At 43.6% G+C, this 20,073-nt stretch overlaps 1 protein-coding gene across 2 annotated transcripts in view; it reads left to right on the top strand.

Moving 5' to 3' along the window:
- LRIG1 (leucine rich repeats and immunoglobulin like domains 1) overlaps positions 1 to 20,073 on the top strand; it is a 126,730-nt gene that overhangs the window by 22,410 nt on the left and 84,247 nt on the right. For both annotated transcript variants that reach the window (XM_050781283.1, XM_050781282.1), the window contains exon 2: positions 16,145 to 16,216. Coding sequence is in view for 1 of the 2 variants with exons in the window: in XM_050781282.1 (XP_050637239.1) it covers positions 16,145 to 16,216 (72 nt within the window). In the remaining variant the exon portion in view is untranslated. The remainder of the gene's footprint in view (positions 1 to 16,144; positions 16,217 to 20,073) is intronic.

The raw sequence follows: 20,073 nt of genomic DNA, 5'->3' as shown, positions 1-20,073 counted from the left end.
TTGAACTTGGGCGGCTGCAGGGTGGTGGGCTGACAGAGCTAATTGAAAACTATAGCCCTAGTGGCTTTTAATGGGAAAGGGAGCCGAGGCCTGCAGTGGTTTCCTTTAGAGCAAGAAACCAGAAGGAAAATGGCTCATTGAGCTACTCAGGGAGTTAGTACTAAATCTCTGCAGGCCTGGTGTAGAGGGTCAGGTTTTCTGAGTTTTGTTTTTAATTTCCTACTCCTTAGTCCCATTCTAGATGAACTGACAGGAGGGTGGTTGTGAGCTTGAGAAAAGGCCTGTGGGGACATACTAAAAAAAAAGCTGACCCTCTCAGTGGAGACCCTTGGAGATCCATGAGTTAGGGAGATGGTCAGCGGGCTGAACTGTCTAGACAAGTGAGATAATAATGACATGGTAGCCTCTGTTAGTCCTCTAGTCAGAGTTTATGGTGCCAGGACCTGGGAATCTGCATTGTGAACAGCCGTTGGAGGGAATTGCTTTGGAGTCTTAAATGTGAGGGCAGATTCCCTGATGGCAGAGCCTACCTTATTGACCTGTGTGGCCCTCCTGGCACACAGCAAGTGCATAATAAACACCTGTGTGCTTATTTCCAAACTAACTGTGAGTTACCGTTGGATTTTCTTCCTTGATAGTATCTATCCGGGACACTGCTTTCTCATGTCCCTGAAGCTCCTGCCTACACACACCTGTCGAGATAATCATGGGTTGGCTGTCCTACACATCTGCCGTTTTGAGTTAACTGTTATTTTCTGCCCCATTGGGGTTAACTGGTTACCTTTTCAGGACCATCTGCATGCACTGAAATTAGTTGTGTATTAAAAACAAAAACATAGAACCAAAAACTGGATTTATCTCCATTTATTTCCAATTCCATGGTAGCAACTTGCAGAAAGTTCTTTCAAAGGCGGGAAATAAAAGGTGTGGAGATGGTGGAGGTGATAGGATTTTCCTTGAGTTGTGCCATGGTTAATGTGTAACCTCTTTAGCAAGACTTACGTAGATATTGATGTGGCCTTGGAGCCATTGCAGGCCCACAAACCCAGGCTGTGTGTCCTGTGTTTGTAGCAAGTCCATGGCTTTGCAGCTAACTCATACCCCCGAGGTTTAATTTTCTTTCGTCGAAACAACCAACATCTGTTTGGTAATCCTCCTGTCCTACAGCAGGCCACTTTCCCTGCTTCTTCCCCCATAGGTGTCTCCCCAACACACCCATGCATGATTTTACATTTCTGGCTCTGATGATAACATCTTTAAAAATGAGAGAATGAACTTAAGTGAGATGAAGGAAGAAAGGTGGAGAGGATGAGGTTTGAAGTGAGAGGGGATTGGGCCCTCCTTTTTAAGGGATGACGGAGGTATAGAAACTTACCTTCTCCTTGTAATAAGACACCTTGGTCTGAAGTCCAGGCAGTTTGTCTCTTGGTTGAGGTTATTCCAGCCCTACCTGCTGCTCCATTGTGTCTTGGCATCTTCGGGGATTGTCCATTTGGAGGGGCCGGATTAGAAAAGGGAGAGCATGATTACAGTAATGTTTTACCAGCAAACTAGGATCATCTTATCCTGTATTTTTGCCTTGCCAGAATTATCTGTTTCGTCTGAGAGGCAAAACTAAGCACGGGAGTTTGGATACCATGGGATCCAGAGGGCAAATGACCCAGGTCGTGGTGTGTCTGGCTCAACAGATAGCAATTTGAAGTGCCACCTGGCCCTAGTGGCAACAGCAGCCATCAGTTAAATAAACCAGCTGTTAAGTAAGAGCAAGAACAGGAGTGTTTGTGCAAACAACCTTTAAATTTTCTGATCCTTGATGAATGTTAGTTGGTTTGTGAATTATTAACTTCAGCGTGTGTGAGGAAATACTGGCTCTTAATTATATTTTTATGTAAGAAAAAAATAAAACTGACCACACCCTCAGCTGCTACCATTTTGGGCTCCGTTCCTGCCTGCTCTCACTCAACAGGCATATTTAAAGCAGAGATAGGAATGCCAGCTCCTCACAGACCACATGTGCGTCATGCGTCGCAGCGCATCAGTTGCCATCACAATTTCACTTCGAAGGGAACTGAAGTGTTTTGCAGCCTGCTGGGATATATAAGTAGGATGATCCTTACCGGGCTGCACAGAGGATCCAGAGTCCTCATGAGGACTTTGGTGAAGATCCCAGTGTAGTTGGGAAGAATCCTGTGTATGGAATCTGAAAACTAGGTTTAGTGAATTGTAGAAAGCTGGCTTGAGAAATCCATTTAATGACACTTAGCCAGCAACTTTTAAAGAGGGTTTTGAGGCAGGTTCTTTAATGTGACCCTGGAGAGACAGCCATCTTTTCTAGTGCTTTGATTTACACAGCAGTGTATCTCGCAGGAAGAGACCAGCAGATTTGACTGAGGGAACTGTAGTGTGGCATCTTGGAAAAAGGGGATTTGAGGACTGATAGGGAGAGACTTGGAGAAATCCATTTGTGAACCTGGTTTCCACAGCTGTTTTTCAGAGGTCTCTTGGACCTCTTAAAGTTGATACTAATGGACTGCTTATTTCTTTTGACTTTTACCTGGGAAAGAGAATTGTGATTAGGCCTTTATCTGGGGAAGCGGGGAGGCTAAGGGAGGGAAGGGGTGAAGGATTAAGGAGTTGGAGAGAATTGGAGCTGGCCAGAGAGGGCTATTTGAGCTTCACATACCTTTGGGTATTGGTTGCTGGATTAATCCTGCAGTGTAAGTCACACTTAGACATGCCTAGGTGTGACTCTTGGGGTTCATTTACTTTACTACAGGGTCTAAGCTCCGCTCATTTCAAGTGAAGAAAACATGCTTGCCATGGGAAGGAAGAAAGCAGGTGCTCTGTCTCTCTTCCCCACCTCTTCATTGTCCTCAGGTGCAATGCCATTTGATATAGGCAGTTCTGAAATACATTGTACGCTTTATTCCCAGGATGCAGGGATTATTGCTGACAGAGACCATGGGTCCTGCAGCCAGCCCCCTGTGTGTGGAAATGGAAGAAAAGAAATTCAAGCTGTAAAGAATCTCTGTTTTGGTACTTTGTAGTGGTGGATTGCGTGAATAACTGAATTGAAAAGGTGCCTGGTTTATACCATCGTGAATACCCAGGCCTTAGATAAATATTGACACTAGTAGTGTGACAGGCCTACCATTTGTCTCTTGCCCCTAGGAATAAACGATCTTTTCTCAGGTGCTTGTGACCTTATAAACCATCCTGACGAGTTTGTGCAGGTGCTTTCTGCACTAGTTCTTTGAGTTTGAGAGTGGGTGGTTTTCTCTTTGTGCTTCCATGGGCTTAAACCTAACCAAATCTAAACCCACCTTGGCTTATCGATCCTGGTTCACTTTGCCACAGGTAAATGCAGTTGTCAGCACAGTTTTGCAGAGTCATGTTTGTGTGGCCATGTGGACTAGACCTGGGATTGGAATAGCTTTTATTTACTTTGACAGTGTATCAAGACTGAGTGTGGGGGAGTGAGGAGAAAGGAAAGCCAGTTTGGGGAGACTTAGCTGGAGTACAGGTTGCATCTGATAACTGAGTGCCTGCCTTTTCCAGCAAACTGCTCTCACCCCCAACCACCATCTTTTGTTTGGTTCCCTGTATCTCAGGGCATAGAACAAAACCAGCTTAATTTTGTTAGTGTGTAGTACGCAGGCGCAAGTCATTCTCCACCTTTCTACCTCCCTACCAAAGATAGCATGTTTATTGGAGGGAAGTCATGATGGAGTCCACTTGATGTAGGACAGGCTAGGCAGAGACTTTGAGAAACCTCGACTTGTCAAAGGAGTGATTAGTAGAAACTGGGAGATTGTGTGTTCGTTACATAGCAAGTGTTAGGCTAAGTCCTAGCAGTTTTCATAGGGCAGCTGCCTCAATGTAGCTGATCTTGTGGATGTCTCGATTTGGTATGACCAGTGGGCTTGGATTTTCTGCTTGGATGTGAAGATGCTCTGTGAATTGAATGGCTCTTGTCTCTCTCTAGTGCACAGAGAGGCGATGGAGTATCTAGAAGTACACATGGTGTTTCTTAGATTTCTGCCTGTAACTGAAACTCCAAAAGGAGTTACTGATGATTGACTTTTGACAAGGCTTTTAACCATCTTTGCTGGTGATTGGCTTTAAAAGAAAGGACTCATATTCCACAGGTACCAGTATTCATTATTTGGTTAAGATATAGTTTAGCAAGTGGAATGTACCACTAGGGTTCACCCGGTAAGACACATCCTTTGTGAGTAAATGACCTGGACCTGCAAATGGGAGTGGGGTGGGTGGGGAGGGGACAGGTGTGTGGTGGGGTGATGCAGCCAGCCACATTGAATGTAGATGGGGCCGGGTGCTGTGGCTCAGGCCTGTAATCCCAGCACCTTGGGAGGCCGAGGCGGGAGGATCACCTGAGGTCAGGAGTTCGAGACCAGCCTGGCCAATGTGGTGATACCCCATTTCTACTAAAAATACAAGAATTAGCTGGGTGCAGTGGTGGGTGCCTGTAATCCCAGCTATTCAGGAGGCTGAGACAGGAGAATCACTTGAACCAGGGAGGCAGGGGTTGTAGTGAGCTGAGATCACACCATTGCACTCCAGCCTTTGTGACAAGAGTGAAACTCCATTTCCAAAAAAAGAACGTAGATGGACCTTGTGGAAGAGGTGAGGCATCATTTTTAGGGACTTCGGTGAATGATTTTAAAAAAAGAAAGAAAAGTGTGTTGTGGCCTAGTCATTTTCACAGCCAGTTTTCCATTTGACATAGTAAAATTTTAATATGTTCGAGGATGGAGGTCGCATGCATCATCTGCTTTTTTGTGCTTGTAATTTCAGTGAAAAGGAAGTTCCATGTTTTAATAGCAGAATAGTCTGTGTACAATAATGCATGCTGAAATACTTTGTGGTTTTTGAATCTTGACTTCGTATCTTCTCAGCCATTTCAACAACCAGAACCAGGGAAATCATCGCTGCCCCACGCCTCTAAACAGAGAAAATGATGTGGTAGATGGTCTTTTAAATTTAGAGTGTTTCACGACGTCTTAGTACTGCAGAAAGAAAAACTTAGCCTTTTGGCTTTAGCTAAGCATTTCATGACACACGTAAACTTTAAGAAGCCCAATGGAAAAAGTGAACAGGACGAGATCCCAAGTCGATAAGCTAGCTAATAAAGTCAGCGACTTCACTGTGGGCCAGACGGCTGACCTTTTAAAACTGTGTGTTTTCTTTAAAATACTTAGCTAGAGATAGTCGCGTGCCTCCCTGTAATACAGCGGATGTATTCTTGAAAAGTTGTGGGGTAAATTCGCTTTTCTAATTTGGCTGATTTAATACCAGGGATCTGCTGTCTGTATTTGTGTGATCTACATTGTTTTGAGGCAGCCGAGAAAGGAAGAGAGGATAAACCTAGAAAATAATATTTGAAGGAACCTTGTACTTAATCCATTTGTAAGGCCAAGCATTGTGGCAAATGCAAGTAAACATGGATTTTTATATTAGCTTTATAGATTTTTGGATGCTTGGGCTTCGCACAGGCACCAAGAGACCTCACAGAGATGTTAGTGAGCTGTGGGTGTGATGTCACACAGTTGAAAAATAAAGGACACGTGTAAGTTCCAGTGGAGGCTGATAGAGGACTCCCATACTCTGGGGAACTTGTGGCTTCCCAGGAAGGGTTTTCCTTACGGGCAGCTCCAGCCTGGGAAGGTAGTTACACCCACTTATGTCATTTGTCCCTTAAAATTTTTTGTGGATGGGGAACGAAGGAGGTGCCGGTAACACGAAGGTAAGCTGTTGTTTGTACAGATGTATTTGTTTAAAACAAACCACTTTCATTTCCTTCTTCAAATAGGACATACAGGCAACTTATACATTGCTCTTTTGTGACCCAGAAGGGTATTTGCCTAAAATTGCCCTTCTCAATCTCTTAAAAAAACAACAAACCCCCCGAATCACTACATGTCCAGAAGTGAGTCACCACTTAGTTTTGTTTTGTTTTTTTTTTTAATCTTTTGGCATACATTTCTGTAACATGAGGTTTTTGTACTAATATTTTCACTGATTGGATTATGTTAGAGAGTGAATTGTCAAAAATGAGAGTTAAAAAGGCCCAAAATGGCCGATCCTTTCTTGGTCCTAGGAAAGTCCTAGACAAGAGTGTTTAGAATAGTGTGTAATGAATGACTCAGATGGAGGGAAGGGGTTTTTTGTTTGTTTTGATGTTTTAATCTGTGTTTGTTGCACCCAGAGGAAGTAATATATTATTGGAGGTTTCATTCTTAAAGAATTAAAAGTCACTGCTCTAGAATTTTCTTACCACTTTATCCCGGTGAAATCCGTGGTTCTACCTTCTGCCAGAAAGGCAGACTTGGAATTTGGCCACCCTGCTCTCATGACCAGAAGTAATTTTATGGGCCTGTGTTAAAATAGGTATTTTGCTCTTCGATGGCAATGTTCATCTCAGGGCACTTAGGTGTGGGCGTGTAGTGTGTCAAATCACTCACCATTAAGTGGAGAATCATTTCAGTGTATTGGAATGGGAGATTCATCACGGCATCACTTACGGATGGTGACTGTGCCACAGTTTACACAATTAAATTCTCCTCTGTGGCACATGGCAGTCAAAGAAGCTTTCATTGCTGTTTTGCATCTTTCCCATGTCAATCCGAAGTTAGTGAATTTTTTATTTTTTATTTTTTGTTTTCAGACAGAGTCTCGCTCTGTTGCCCAGGCTGGAGTGCAGTGGCGCGATCTCTGCTCACTACAAGCTCCGCCTCCCGGGTTCACGCCATTCTCCTATTCTCCTGCCTCAGCCTCCCCAGCAGCTGGGACTACAGGCGCCTGCCGCCACGCCCGGCTAATGTTTTGTATTTCTACTAGAGATGGGATTTCACCGTGTTAGCCAGGATGGTCTCGATCTCCTGACATCATGAGCTGCCTGCCTTGGCCTCCCAAAGTGCTGGGATTACAGGCGTGAGCCACCGCACCCAGCCCGAAGTTAGCGAATTTTAAAGCTGCGTCACATTTTCAGAAAGCACCCTGGATTTTGCATTGGTGGTTTCATAGGAAGCTAATCAGTCTCCTGAAAGTGGACATTTAGCAGGGGCCGGGGCAGATGTGGAAGGGTAGATGTGGAAGTTTTAGGAAAGGAAAACAGGAATCTGTGACCAGAGGAGCATTGGTGGACTTTACAAAGCACTTGGTGAACCTGGGATTCCAAATGTATCCACCAGGTTAATGTGTCCTTTTTCTCAGTTTTACTCGTCCCTTATTTCCTGTCCTTTTTGCCTGACCTGTTTCTACTACTCCAGAAGCAAAAGTCTCCTGTTTTCTGTTGCAGTAGAGCATGGTTTTCACTTATGAGAACTCTCTGGCATCCTTTAACTGAGAGAACCTCTGGGTTTTACCTCTGGCTGCCCTCCATCCCTGCTGGTTGGGATGGATGAGCCTTTGCTCTCCCTGCAGCGGCTGGGGCCCTAGGCTGTCAGGGCACCTGGAGGAAGAGTTCAGTGGGAGCAGGGAGCACCTGGCTCCAAGGTTCCAACCCCGCTCTGTTCTGCAGAATGACTGGGCTTCCAGGAGGTAAAGATTCAGCTCTGTTACTGGATGGGGTGAGGATGGGGGAGCTATTGTGCAGGTGATGAGTCTGGAAAGTCCTGTTAGAGCTTAAGGACTATGTGAAAGGGTGAATTAGTGTTGCTTTTTGGAGATGATAGAGTAGAGAATAGGTGATCCTGAATGACCAGACTTCTGACCCATCTCTTCCCGCTCCCCATTTCGAAGCCTCCGCAAAGCATTTCTCTAATAGCAAAGCCAAATGGTGGCTGTAGGCACCCATTCCCTGCTGGGGTGGCCGTGGTGATGTTCCCTTTGTGTCAGGTCTGGGGAGGGTCAGCCTCTGGCAGCACCTATTCCCTGCCCGAATTCCTTTTGCTTATAAAGTCCCCACCAACTGCAGAGCTGGTGTGTTGGAGCGCCTCTTCTTAATTAAATTAATTTAATCTTTAGGGGTTAATGATGCACATACCATATTAACGAGAGACTATTATGGGAAGTTTGTGGGCTTTCCACGGTACTAAATTGCAGTAAACATGAGACTGCTTAAAGTAAAACAGAACAAAACCCCATTATACCTAATTATTTTGTTTCTCTTTGGCCAAACTAAGATTTTTGGTAGGAAAGTTCCTAGAATCTCCCATTTTAAGGGGTAGTATAGAAAGCAAATGCTAACTGCCTTCAGTAATGGTGAGAAAACAAGTTGGGCCTCTTGATTATCTAGTTCAGAACTTTTAAGTAGATGAACAAGGAGATACTCTGTTCTTATGGAAATCAACTTTAATGGCCTGATAGATTAATGTTCGTGAGGGACCTGGCACTAGGGTTTGCCAAGGTTTATATAACCCTTGACTTAACTGCCTGGTGGGTTGTGGGTCTGGCAGCGTGGGGCTATTCTTCTCAACTTTGCTCTAGAACCATTTGTGTTTTGCCCTTTCCTTTTAGGAAGTCCTGACTTCTTGGCCTTTTTGGTTGCTTATTTTACTTCATGCCCTCCATTCCTTATTTTACTTTTCTGGCCTCATTTTCCCAGGACTCTTCCTCAAAAAAATATGCTCTTCTTCTAGGCCTAGCTGAAGTCTTGCATTTTCGATAAACGTTTCTCATTACAGCTGATCTTCCCTGCTCTGGATGACATCTGGCCTTCATTCATGTTATCCATACTAGGGACGACAAACTCACATGTCACAGGGGCTAGGCAGATACTGCCAGCGAATAAAGAGGGCATGGGTGAGACAGTAAGGAGTGGTGAGGTCTGTGGTCATTGGAATGCTTGGTAAATGCATGCAGTTGATTGTTTCGATTAGGAATGCTGGCCCTGTGATTGGAAAAGCTGAAACTTTTATTTTTGGTGAAAACTTTAGGTTTCTACCAACACTGTTCAGTCAGAAACAAGCAAGTTTCCCTGCAGCCCAGCTTTGTACCCACGAACTACCAATTTGTAACTACTGATCTACCATTACAGAATGCTTGCAATGTGAGAGCCTTTCGCTGTAGTTATTTGGTCAGTATTGTTTTTTTTTTTTTTTTTTTTGATAGGGACACGGTCTCACTATGTTGCCCAGGCTGGTCTCAAACTCCTGGCCTAAAGTGATTCCCCGACTTCAGCTTCCCAAAGTGCTGGGATTATAGGCGTGAACCACCACTCCCAGCCAGGAGTCTTAACTTGACCAGTGGGTTGTAAACCACTTCAGGTCACAGACTAGATCTTATCCTAATTTGTTATCAGTTTATCACAGTGCAGTATACCTTGTAGCCAATAAATATTTGTCATATTTGACATTTGTTGGGTGCTAGAGGGAAAAGATGTAGGCTTGTACTCAAATTAGCTACACACCAGGATGACATATGTGAGCTAGTAAAGGTCGAGAAGCACATGTAAGACCTTGTGGGATCACAGAGGCAGGCATGAGTTTCTTCTCTCAGTTAATGTCGTAGGCATTAGACTTCAGAGGCCCAGGCTGATTATTATAGCTGATTTTTAAGGAGTAAAAATAGGCAGTGAGTCTGGGTCCATATATAGCTGTATGTATATAGTATCTCCTATTTTGAGTCACCGTAGGTTTCCCTCATTTGCATAGATCATGATCTATGTCAAATTTTCACAAATGGAAATAACTGTGACTCATTACTGACTTTGTGAGATACAACTGCCCAAAAGCTTACAAAATGAGCTATTTGTATCATGTTGCAATCTGAGTGATTTTTTCATTTGATTATTTGCAGAGTTTGTTCTTTTGCCATAGGGAATATGTGGCCGCTTAGCTTACTGAAGAGAGGTAGCAGCAAGTACAGAACCTTCTCCTGAGTGGAAATCCTTGGATAGGATACTAGAGGAATGATTCCAGTTCAAGATGCAATTTTGTCATCTTAATAGGAGCCTTTAATGTGTATTATCCGCTTGTTCAGTTGTGGTTTTTGGTTAACAAGGGGAAAGCATCACAATAGAAAAAAGATAAGAACATCTAATATTCTGGGATTTGAACAAAGTCTTATTCTCATAAAACCTTACAACATGGGAACATAATGTGATTTCATTGGAACTTGATGTGTACTGTGTAATTCCTCAGAAAGTAAAAATGCAGCAGAAACAGCCTTAAAAGCTTAAAGGATTAAATAACTTAAACATTGTTGCATGTTCTTCCTCATTCGCACCGGCTGAAATTTTGAAAGTACGAATCGCCTTTTTCTGGTTAGTCCAAAGCAGGCAATTTTTTAACAAGTGGCTGACAGTGCACGTTCTGAGGTTGAGAAAGAGATGAATGGCCAGAGCCCACGGCATCCAGGCCAGAGCTGGGTGCCCACTGGTGCTCAGAAGTTGGGTTGTTGGATTACCTTACATTTTCTTTCCAGCTGTATTAATGCAGTTTAGCAAACATCTGAAAGCTGAAAATATGCAAAGTACTGTGGCGCGCAGTAGTCCAGACAGAGTTGAGTAATGGGAAATAGGCTAGCCTGGAAACCAAACCAAGTATGAAAACCTCATTCTTCAGGGAATGCTTGTCACGGATTTCGAACCAGTTCCTTCCACTTTGAATTATTCTGCTAATGTTGAGAAACAGAGCCATGGGTTGCGCTCCTCTTCACAGTGAGAGATACTGTCTGTGTTCGTCAGTGGTCTGTGAGCCATACTTGCTTTTGGGGATGAAGTGATAATTCTGGTGTCTGACGAAGTGGGGTTATTTCCTCACCACAGCTTACTCAAAAGTAAACAGAACTTTTTATCCCTCAACTTCCAAGGAGTCGATGAATTACTGTTCACCAGCTTTGAATAACATTTGCCAAGTTTGTAATATGTGGTTCTGGTTATAATCCAGGAAGGTGCTGGTCAGATTATATAAATGCCGATTAAGCCTATAGAATTATACTCTGAGGGCAGTTTTTATTAAGAGTGTCTTCCTCATAACTTCAGTTTTTGAAGGCCCTTTCCCCTGTTGAGATGGTTCAGAACTTTTTGTGTCCTGAAAGGACTTGTGTTCGTATCAGTGTCCATCCCCCACCACATCCTTTTACATAATTCTTGAGTTATCGGGTAACTCAGATTTGTTTTTTAGATTCAAGTTTCTTCAGTAGGTGACATTTTACTTGAAATGTTTGTGGATTATTTCATGATTTAGACATATTTGTTGATTTTTTTGTAATTTAGACACAGCACAGTTTAATAGAAATTTCAGTGCTGATAGAAATAACCTCTGTCTGCATTGTGCATTTTGATAGCCACTAGCCACGTGGGACTGTGAAACAGTTGCAATATAGCTAGTGTGGCCAAGGAACTGAATTCTTAATTTTACGTAATTTTAATTTCCTTTAAATATAAATGTAAATAGCCACATGACTAGTGGCTACTAAATTGGACAGCACAGGTTTAGATAATGGTGGGGATTTTGCAGCTATTGAAAGACTTCAGCTCTTCAGATTCCTTGGGGTTGGGGCAAGGGGACTCGTCAGGAAACATGTTCAGCGAGCCAACTGTCGTTGTGCACTGTTAAACAGTTTGCTTTTCAGACAGACCTGGATAAAACTTGAGCTGTTCTCTGCAGAGGTGCCTCTTGTGTGTTCTGTGAATGGTGGGCCGAACGGTCATCTTTCAGCAGATTAGCTGAAAGAATATCTATCGCCGGGCTCAATTGTTCAGAGATCTGCGCACCCTTTGTGCAAGAACAGGGAAAATTTGTGTTATGACAATGGCTGACAAAATGTTTAATTAAAGCTGCAATTGGCAGTAACTAAATTCTCTGAGGTTTCTTTCCTCTCCTCTTTGCTACTGAAAGGTGCAGAAATGCTTTCGACAGCATCTGTCCTACTGACAGATGAATTGTTTTGACAGGAGAATCTGAAACCTTCAACCGAAGACACATTCAGATGTCAGGCCTAGTACAGGGCGATCGTGTTCATAGAAATAAGTGAGATGCTTTAGATGTGTGTGCATGTCAGCTGCCACCTGAAAGAAAAGGCCTCATTAAAGGTTTTTACTGATTAACTCTTTGATTGTTCTTGGGATCTCAGATGGGAATTCACGCTCCTTTCTGCAAAGCTCTTGGGCTAAGTGTATTTTCTTAATTACTGAGAAATGAGTGTTATCAGTAAGCAGTGAAAAGGCCTGAAAAAACTTTGTTTAAATAATTTTAAAAATTTGGAAAAAAAATGCCAATGTTGATAGCAACATCATTCACAATAGCCAAAAGGAGGAACAACCCAAATGCCATCTGTGATGAATGGGTACACACAATGTGGCATATACATACATTGGCATATTAGCCTTAAAAAGAAATGAAATTCTGCCAGGTGCAGTGGCTCACTCTGGTAATCTCATCACTTTGGGAGGCTGAGGTGGGAGGATTGCTTCAGTCCAGGAGTTCAAGACTAGCCTGGGCAATATAGCGAGACCCCCATGTCTACTAAAAAAATAAAATTTAGCCAGGTGTGGTGGTATGTGTGCCTGTAGTCCCAGCTACTTGGGAGGCTGCAATAGGAGGATCACTTGAGCCCAAGAGTTTGAGGCTGCAGTGAGCTGTGATCGCACCACTGCACTCCAGCCTGGGTGACAGAGTGAGACCCTATCTCTTAAAAAAATGAAATTCTGACACATGTGACAACATGGATGAATCTTGAAGACATTATGTTAAGTGAATTAAGCCAGTCACAAAAGGACAAATATTCTATGATCTACCAACATGAGGTACTTAGAGTAGTCAGATTCTTAGAGACAGAAGTAGAATGGAGGTTGCTAGGGGCTAAGACAGAAGGGAATGAGGAGCTGATGTTTAATGAGTACAGACTTTCAGTTTGGGGTGTTGAGAAACTTCTAAAGTTCTGGAGATAGATGGTGGTGATGGTTGCACAACAGTGTGAAGGTACTCAGTGCCATTGAATAGTACACTTAAAAATGGTTACAAAGGCAAATTTTATGTTATATGTATTTTACCATATTAAAGAAATTACGCTTAGGCCGGGTGCGGTGGCTCGTGCCTGTAATCCTAGCACTTTGGGAGGCCGAGGCAGGCGGATCACCTGAGGTCAGGAGTTTGAAACCAGCCTGGCCAACATGGTGAAACCACGTCTCTACTAAAAATGCAAAAAAATTAGCCGGGCGTGGTGGTGGGCACCTGTAATCCCAGCTAGTCTGGAGGCCGAGGCAGGAGAATTGCTTGAACCCGGGAGATGGAGGTTGCAGTGAGCCAAAATCATGCCACTACACTCCAGCCTGGGCGACAGAGCAAGACTCGTCTCAAAAAAAAAAAAGTTAGAGTTTGTCTCCTTGAATTGGGCCAACAAGAAAGTGTCTCTGAGGATTTTATTTCATATTGTAGTTCCTGGGGAGACTGTAGTAAATATTTTCCTCATTTCCTAGTAAACCTATTGAGGATCCACAGCTGACTCCACTCTTCAGGCCCACTTACTTCTCAGACTTAAAAACCGGAATAGCCGCTTGTCCAAAGCAGAAAGGGACATGAGCCTCGGCGGCTGTCTTCTCTTTTGCCAACAGGTGCTCTGAGAGAAGAGGTACCCTTTCTGGGTAGCACCCTAACACTTGCTTTTCTAGTTAATTGAAACTCTAAAAGTCGCCGCATTCCAGCTGACCCCATGAGAACTTAATGTTGCCACTTCTAAGTGTGTTCATCTCTGTTGCTGCTTGTTGGCATTTCAGTGTTAAGTCTTGATACTGCTGGGCTTCTAGATAGTACTGAAATGGAAGACCCTTCGCTCTAGTAGCCTTGTCTAAAAAGCAAAATTTTTATAACATTTTTGAAATGTAAATACATTTTGTCTGCTCTTTAAGGGAAAGACAAACCCAAGGGTGTTGTGACTTAAATGGTTTTATACCAAATTGCTGAAGACTGTGGACACCTGCTGGGTGGGAAATGAGGAAAGTAATCTCATTTCAGATAGTCCCAAACTGAGCCATCAGTTTAATTGTGTAAGACCTGGTGAGCCCTAGCTCTGCCCAGGCCACACGTGTAAGCCAGAAACACACTGTTCCCTTTGAACCTAATGGCCTCAAGAGTCAGTGGCCCAGATCAGAGGCAAAAACTGGTGATCCTCAAGCCAAATGTGGCCTGCAGATATGTGAAATCTTTTCAGGTTTTTTTTTTTTTTTTTTTTTTTTAAAGTAATAAGGCAGCCCTGGATGGGCCAAACAAAACAGGAATTCAGATCCTGAGCCTCTGAGAAGATTGGTCTCCACTGACCCTTGTTTCAGGGGACGAGAAGCAAATGCCCCTTTAGGTGGGTGGCAGGCACTTCCGTGTCAACCTTGTTACACGCAGGGCAGGCTTACCAGCTCTCTCTTACTTGCTTGTCCTCTAAGCTCTTGCCATTGTGGTTTCCGAGTCTTTCTCTAATGTCCCTTCCAGCTTCACAACTTCTGTTACCTATAACAATACAAAAGTTAGTCTTCGTAAACTCAACAATATCTTTACACCCGGAGACAGTATTTCCATCCCCCTTTTTACGATAATCTGCTCAAAATAGAAGAAAATCTCAGTCTGTTAAGTCCTTTTTCTGATGTGGGAGAATTCTCTCAATTTGTAGATTTTCTTTCTCAAGTCTAAGTTGGGATTTCTGGGTACCCATTAATAAATACCCCCAGGCACAGACAAGCTCACACTTGACTTCAATATGCGGTTTAAAGCATTATCACCTTCAATCTTTATGGTAACATAATCTCTGGACAAATTGCTTTTAATTCAGGCTGTACCATGAATACAGAAGTACCATTAGTTTCAAGTGTAGTTTGACTTTTATTTAGATGAATGTCTCTGAGTTCATAGTGAAATGGCTCTCAGCTCTAGGTTACTATTGATTGAAATGTCTCTGGAGTAAGTTTAAAAGATTGTTGCCACATACGTGACACTTTCCGAGACAAACTTTAAACTCATAATTAGTCGTACTGTTAATTGGCAGTAATGTCAATGGAATTAATAGCTGAGATGAAAAATGTAAACCTCTTCGGCATACACAGGGCTGGGTAGACTTTGGAGGCAGGGAAGGATTACTTTCTGTGCAAAGAAAGTTAGGGCCCATTTGGATCACATCTTTGTGGCTTTGTTCCTGAAAGATGAAGCTGGTCTGGTTGAGATTGTGGTCGCCTAACAGAATAGTGCCCAGCTTGCTCTTTGTCCGCCTCTAAAGGTATGGCTGGGTTATGAAGCAGGGAGAGTTGTAATTCTGAACCATTGACACAGATGCTATCATCTTGAGAAAGCTGCTCACCTGAGGCTTTCCCTGCCTGTGGTTAACACAAACAAGAATTTCCAACAACTGGCCCTTTTCTCCTGTGTGACTATCCCTCCTGGTTTATTCAGTGAAGGTGGGAATACTGTGTTCATAAGTAGCCTTATGATTCAGGATCTTACAGTGTTCACAAACACTCACTTGAACTTTGACTATTTGTGCAATTTTTAGTCTTAAGCTGTTGTGTAGACCAGGGTTTCTCCACCTCTGAATCCTAGGATTGATATTTAGGGCTGGGCAGTTCTGTGTTGTGCAGGGCTGCCTGTGCATTGTAAGATATTTAACAGCATCTTTGGCTTCTATCCATCAGATGCCAGTAACACCCCCCACTCCCTGCCACCAGTTGTGACAACCAAAAATGTCTCCAGACATTGCCAAGTGTCCTCTGGGGGGCAGAATCATCCCTGGTTGAGAGCCACTGGTTTAGACAATGAAGGGTTTTTTTTTTCCCCCCTTTTCTCCTTTACTAAGGCTTGATGTTGATACTTAGTAAAACATTAATTTTTTTAAAATGCCATTAAGAATAGCCTTGGACTTGGTATGATGCAAAGCGTTTGGACCAGGGACTGGCTTACCTTGGAATTTCTTTCCAAGTTGTTAATAGTGAAATGATACTGATTGAAATTCATTTGGGTTTAGCCAATCTCAGGTCATTTGGGTTTTCACAGAGTTGCTTGGAGTGCCTTATTTATGGATGTAGGTGGGGAGGGGTATGTCTGTGAATCTCAGTATCAATACGGTTACTTAACACATGATCCTGGGGTGGGGGCTTGGATTTTGAGGGTTGGGGGAGCAGGACAAGAGAAGATTTCTGAATCCTGGGTATGATGCCAAGTGTTGATTCCGTTTTTTTTTCTCTCTCTGTCTTTACCAGAAACCTGAGTTACAACAAACTCTCTGAGATTGACCCTGCTGGTTTTGAGGACTTGCCAAATCTACAGGAAGTGTGAGTCTTCCCCTAAACCTCTGGTGGTTGGAAGGATGGAGAGCTCTTTGGGAAAATCCTCTCGTGTTGCAGCATCGCTCACTCCCCTAGATCTGCAGTCTAAACTTGTAGGAAGGAACATTTGTGTATGGGCTGTGTTGACAAATTCTATTCCTGCTTATCTCTCCCTTTCCCTAGGCTCTCTGTTCTTCCTAGGCTGTCCATAAAGGGTGTGTTACAACTCAGCAGGCATAGAGCTCCTGGAAATCCTGGGCGCATGGTGGGTGTATAGCAGAGTCCCTCCATTGTGGGAAGCCTTGTAACTGGAGTGACACAACCTGGGCTGGTACTTTGTCACAGTTCCCGGGAAAGCTGATCAGCCTACTCAACAGTGGCATGTGATGCCAGCCCACCTGTATTTCCCAGGAAGTAAAGTTATGGAAGGATGGACTATAGAGGCTTACCTGTTCCCCTCCACCTCCAAGCAGAGCTAGGATGACTGCCTTTGGAGCTCTAGGCTTGCTGTCCCTTGCAGTGTCTTGTAAATCAGGCTGCAATCTTTTCTTCCTTTTAATGTATTCTCTTTTTCATGTGGATGTTAGGATTATCAGGTATTTTAATTCCATGGAGACTTTATAGAAACCTTCACATATATGTAGTATACATACTGTAGAAAAATTGGCAACTACAGAAATGTGTGAAGAATGAAAATCACCGGTATTCTTACCCAGGCATACCCATTGCGAACACCTAGTGAAAACTATCACGTGTACATATGTAATTTCAGGATCAAACTGTACAGTATGGTTTTTTTTTTTTTTTTTGAGACGGAGTCTTGCTCTGTCCCCCAGGCTGGAGTGCAGTGGCGCGATCTCGGCTCACTGCAAGCTCCACCTCCTGGGTTTACGCCATTCTCCTGCCTCAGTCTCCCGAGTAGCTGGGACTACAGGTGTGTGCCACCACATCCAGCTAATTTTTTTAATAGAAATGGGGTTCCGCCATGTTGGTCAGGCTGGTCTTGAACTCCTGACCTCAAGTGATCCTCCTGCTTTGGCCTCCCAAAGTGCTGGGGTTATAGGTGTGAGCCACTGCACCCGGGCTTACTTGTTATTCTTTGATTCCATTATTGATGACATATCTAAATAAATTTGAATTTCATCAGCTGGTACAATTTGCAAAATACTTGCATTCCGTACCCTCATCTCCAGATTCTCTAGATTGGCGTTTATAATTTCTGCTTCTGTTTTAAAAAGTTAAAGAAGCAAAAACAGGAAGGGGCCTTGGAAATGGTTTCTCTAGGACTGTCATTCTCCCAGAGGATCAGTGAGCCCGTGGCAGGGGAAAGGAAGTTTGAAGTGGGTCACTGTGTTAGTTTGCTAAGGCTGCTGCCATAACAAACAAATAGCACAGGCTGGGTGCCTTAAACAGCAGAAATTCATCTTCTCACAGTCTGGACACAGGAGGTCCAAGATCAGGGTACTGGCAGGGTTGGTTTTTTCCGAGGCCTTGCACTGTGCCCTCACGTGCTCTCTCCTCTGTGTGCATGCATGGTGTCTCTGTGTGTGTCCAGATTTCCTCTTCTTATAAAGACATCAGTCCTATTGGATCAGGGCCCATCACCTCTTTAAAGACACCATCTCCAAATGTAGTCACATTCTAAGGTACTAGAGGTTAGAGCTTCAACATATGAACTCTAGGGGAACACAGTTCAGCCCATCATAGTCACCAAGGTGATAAACTCAGTCCATCATGGAGCTTGTTAGGTTTGTAACCCAGTGCTTTCCCTAATCCAAGCTGTCTTTAATGGCTTGTGGTTAGAATATATTCAAATTCTGTGTACATCTGCAAACTTAGTGTTTTCTTTTAGGATTGGACAAAATTGGGGAGTTCTCTCTAGCATCATTCAAGCTTTCATTGAATACTTACTCAAGCATCTGCTCTGTCCAGGCGCTATTCTGGGTGCTGGGGCTACAGGAGTGAACAAGATACAAAGAGGGCTGGGACTGGGGAGGGGCAAGTGAGGCACCCAACACAGGCGCATAATTTGTGGGGACACCAGAGACTCAGCAGTCAAGATAAAGGATATTTTGATAGAGTATTTTGAAAGTCAAAATGAATATAAAAAGAAAAATGAGTAAAATATAAAAAGCTTAGCTCAAGATAGGATTAGTATTACTAATTCCTATCCTTTTGCCTCCGGTTCCACGATGGCTTCACATGGTGCTGTTGCTGATTTTGTCTTGATTTAAACTTTTCATATTTTGTTCATCATGAATTTTGTTTTGCATTCATCTTCATATTTAAAAAATATTACATTAATATAGTATTTGTCTTGGTGATTAGGTTTTTGGCTGTCTCTTAAATTTTGTGCCCCTCCCTACCCAATTCCAACCCTGCAGACAAACCTCTCCTCTCACTGAGTTTACATTAAGTGGAGGGAAGCCATGGACTGAATAAGGAAACCGGTAAGACTTACTGGAGATAAGTGGTATGGGGGAAATAGAACAGAGTAATGTGGGAGTATTTTTTGTATGAAGAATTTTGGAGGCATGATAACAGAAATAGTATGATCAGGAAGGTAATGACTGAGCAGGTGTGAATGATGAGGACAGGGAGCACTGCAAGTACAAAGCCTCAAGAAGGGAGCAGGCTGAGGGCCACTGTGCCTGGCATGCAAGAGGGCAGGGGGATGTGGCCAGAGGCTAGGTCCTTTTATGGTTTCAACCCTCATTGACCCCTGTCTATCAGGGGCAGGCATGGGACATGCTCTGGTGAGCATTATCAGTGTTGTTCTAACTCCCTGTTCCTCTTGTTCCTTGCCTAGACAGGCTTTCAACTTTCGTTATTTTGGCTCCCATGACCTGCAGCCTGTACTCAGCACTTCTTAGAGTTCTAGAACTGAGAACTCACCCAGCTCTAGAACTGAGCACTCCCACCAGTATCTTCATTGGAGATACTGGTTATGAGTCTTAAAAATATATTTCTCACTTAGGAACAGTCACAGTAATTGTAGCAGTGTGCTAATAAACCTTTGGGGAATATGACATCACTTAACCCTAACACCAACTCTGTGATATAAAACATTTTGTTTTTTCTTTTTTTGAGATGGAGTTTGGCTTTTGTCTCCTAGGCTGGAGTGCAGTGGCGCAATCTTGGGTCACTGCAACCTCCGCCTCCTCGGTTCAAGTGATTCTCCTGCCTCAGCCTCCCGAGTAACTGGGATTGCAGGTGCCTGCAACCGTGCCCAGCTAATTTTTATATTTTAAGTAGAGATGGGATTTCACCATGTTGGCCAGGCTGGTCTTGACCTCCTGACCTTAGGTGATCTGCCCGCCTCGGCCTCCCAAAATGCTAGGATTACAGACAGGAGCCACCACACCTTGCCTGATACAAAACATTTTCTTTCTTTTTTTTTTTTTTTTTTTTTGAGATGGAGTGTTGCTCTGTCACCCAGATTGGAGTGCAGTGGCGTGATCTCAGCTCGCTGCAACCTCCATCTCCTGGGTTCAAGTGATTCTCATGCCTCAGCCTCCCAAGTAGCTGGGATTACAGGTGTATACCATCATGCCCAGCTAATTTTTGTATTTTTAGTAAAGATGGGATTTCGCCATGTTGGCCAGGCTGGTCTCGAACTCTGGCCTTAAGTGATCTGCCCGCCTTAGCCTCCCAATGTGCTGGGATTACAGGTGTGAGGCCCCACACCCAGCCCCTTAAAACATTTTCTTTGTAAGCATTTTTTCATCTGGGTGCAGAAGGATCACTTGAGCCCAGGAATTTGAGACCAGCCTGAGCAACAAAGTGATGCCTTGTCTCTATAAAAAATTAGCTGGACATAGTGGCCCATGCCTGTAATCCCAGGTTCTTGGGAGGTTGCAGCC

The sequence above is a fragment of the Macaca thibetana genome, chromosome 2, assembly GCF_024542745.1.
Source record: "Macaca thibetana thibetana isolate TM-01 chromosome 2, ASM2454274v1, whole genome shotgun sequence".
NCBI classification, from domain to species: domain Eukaryota; kingdom Metazoa; phylum Chordata; class Mammalia; order Primates; family Cercopithecidae; genus Macaca; species Macaca thibetana.
This window is presented reverse-complemented; position numbering and strand designations above follow the sequence as displayed.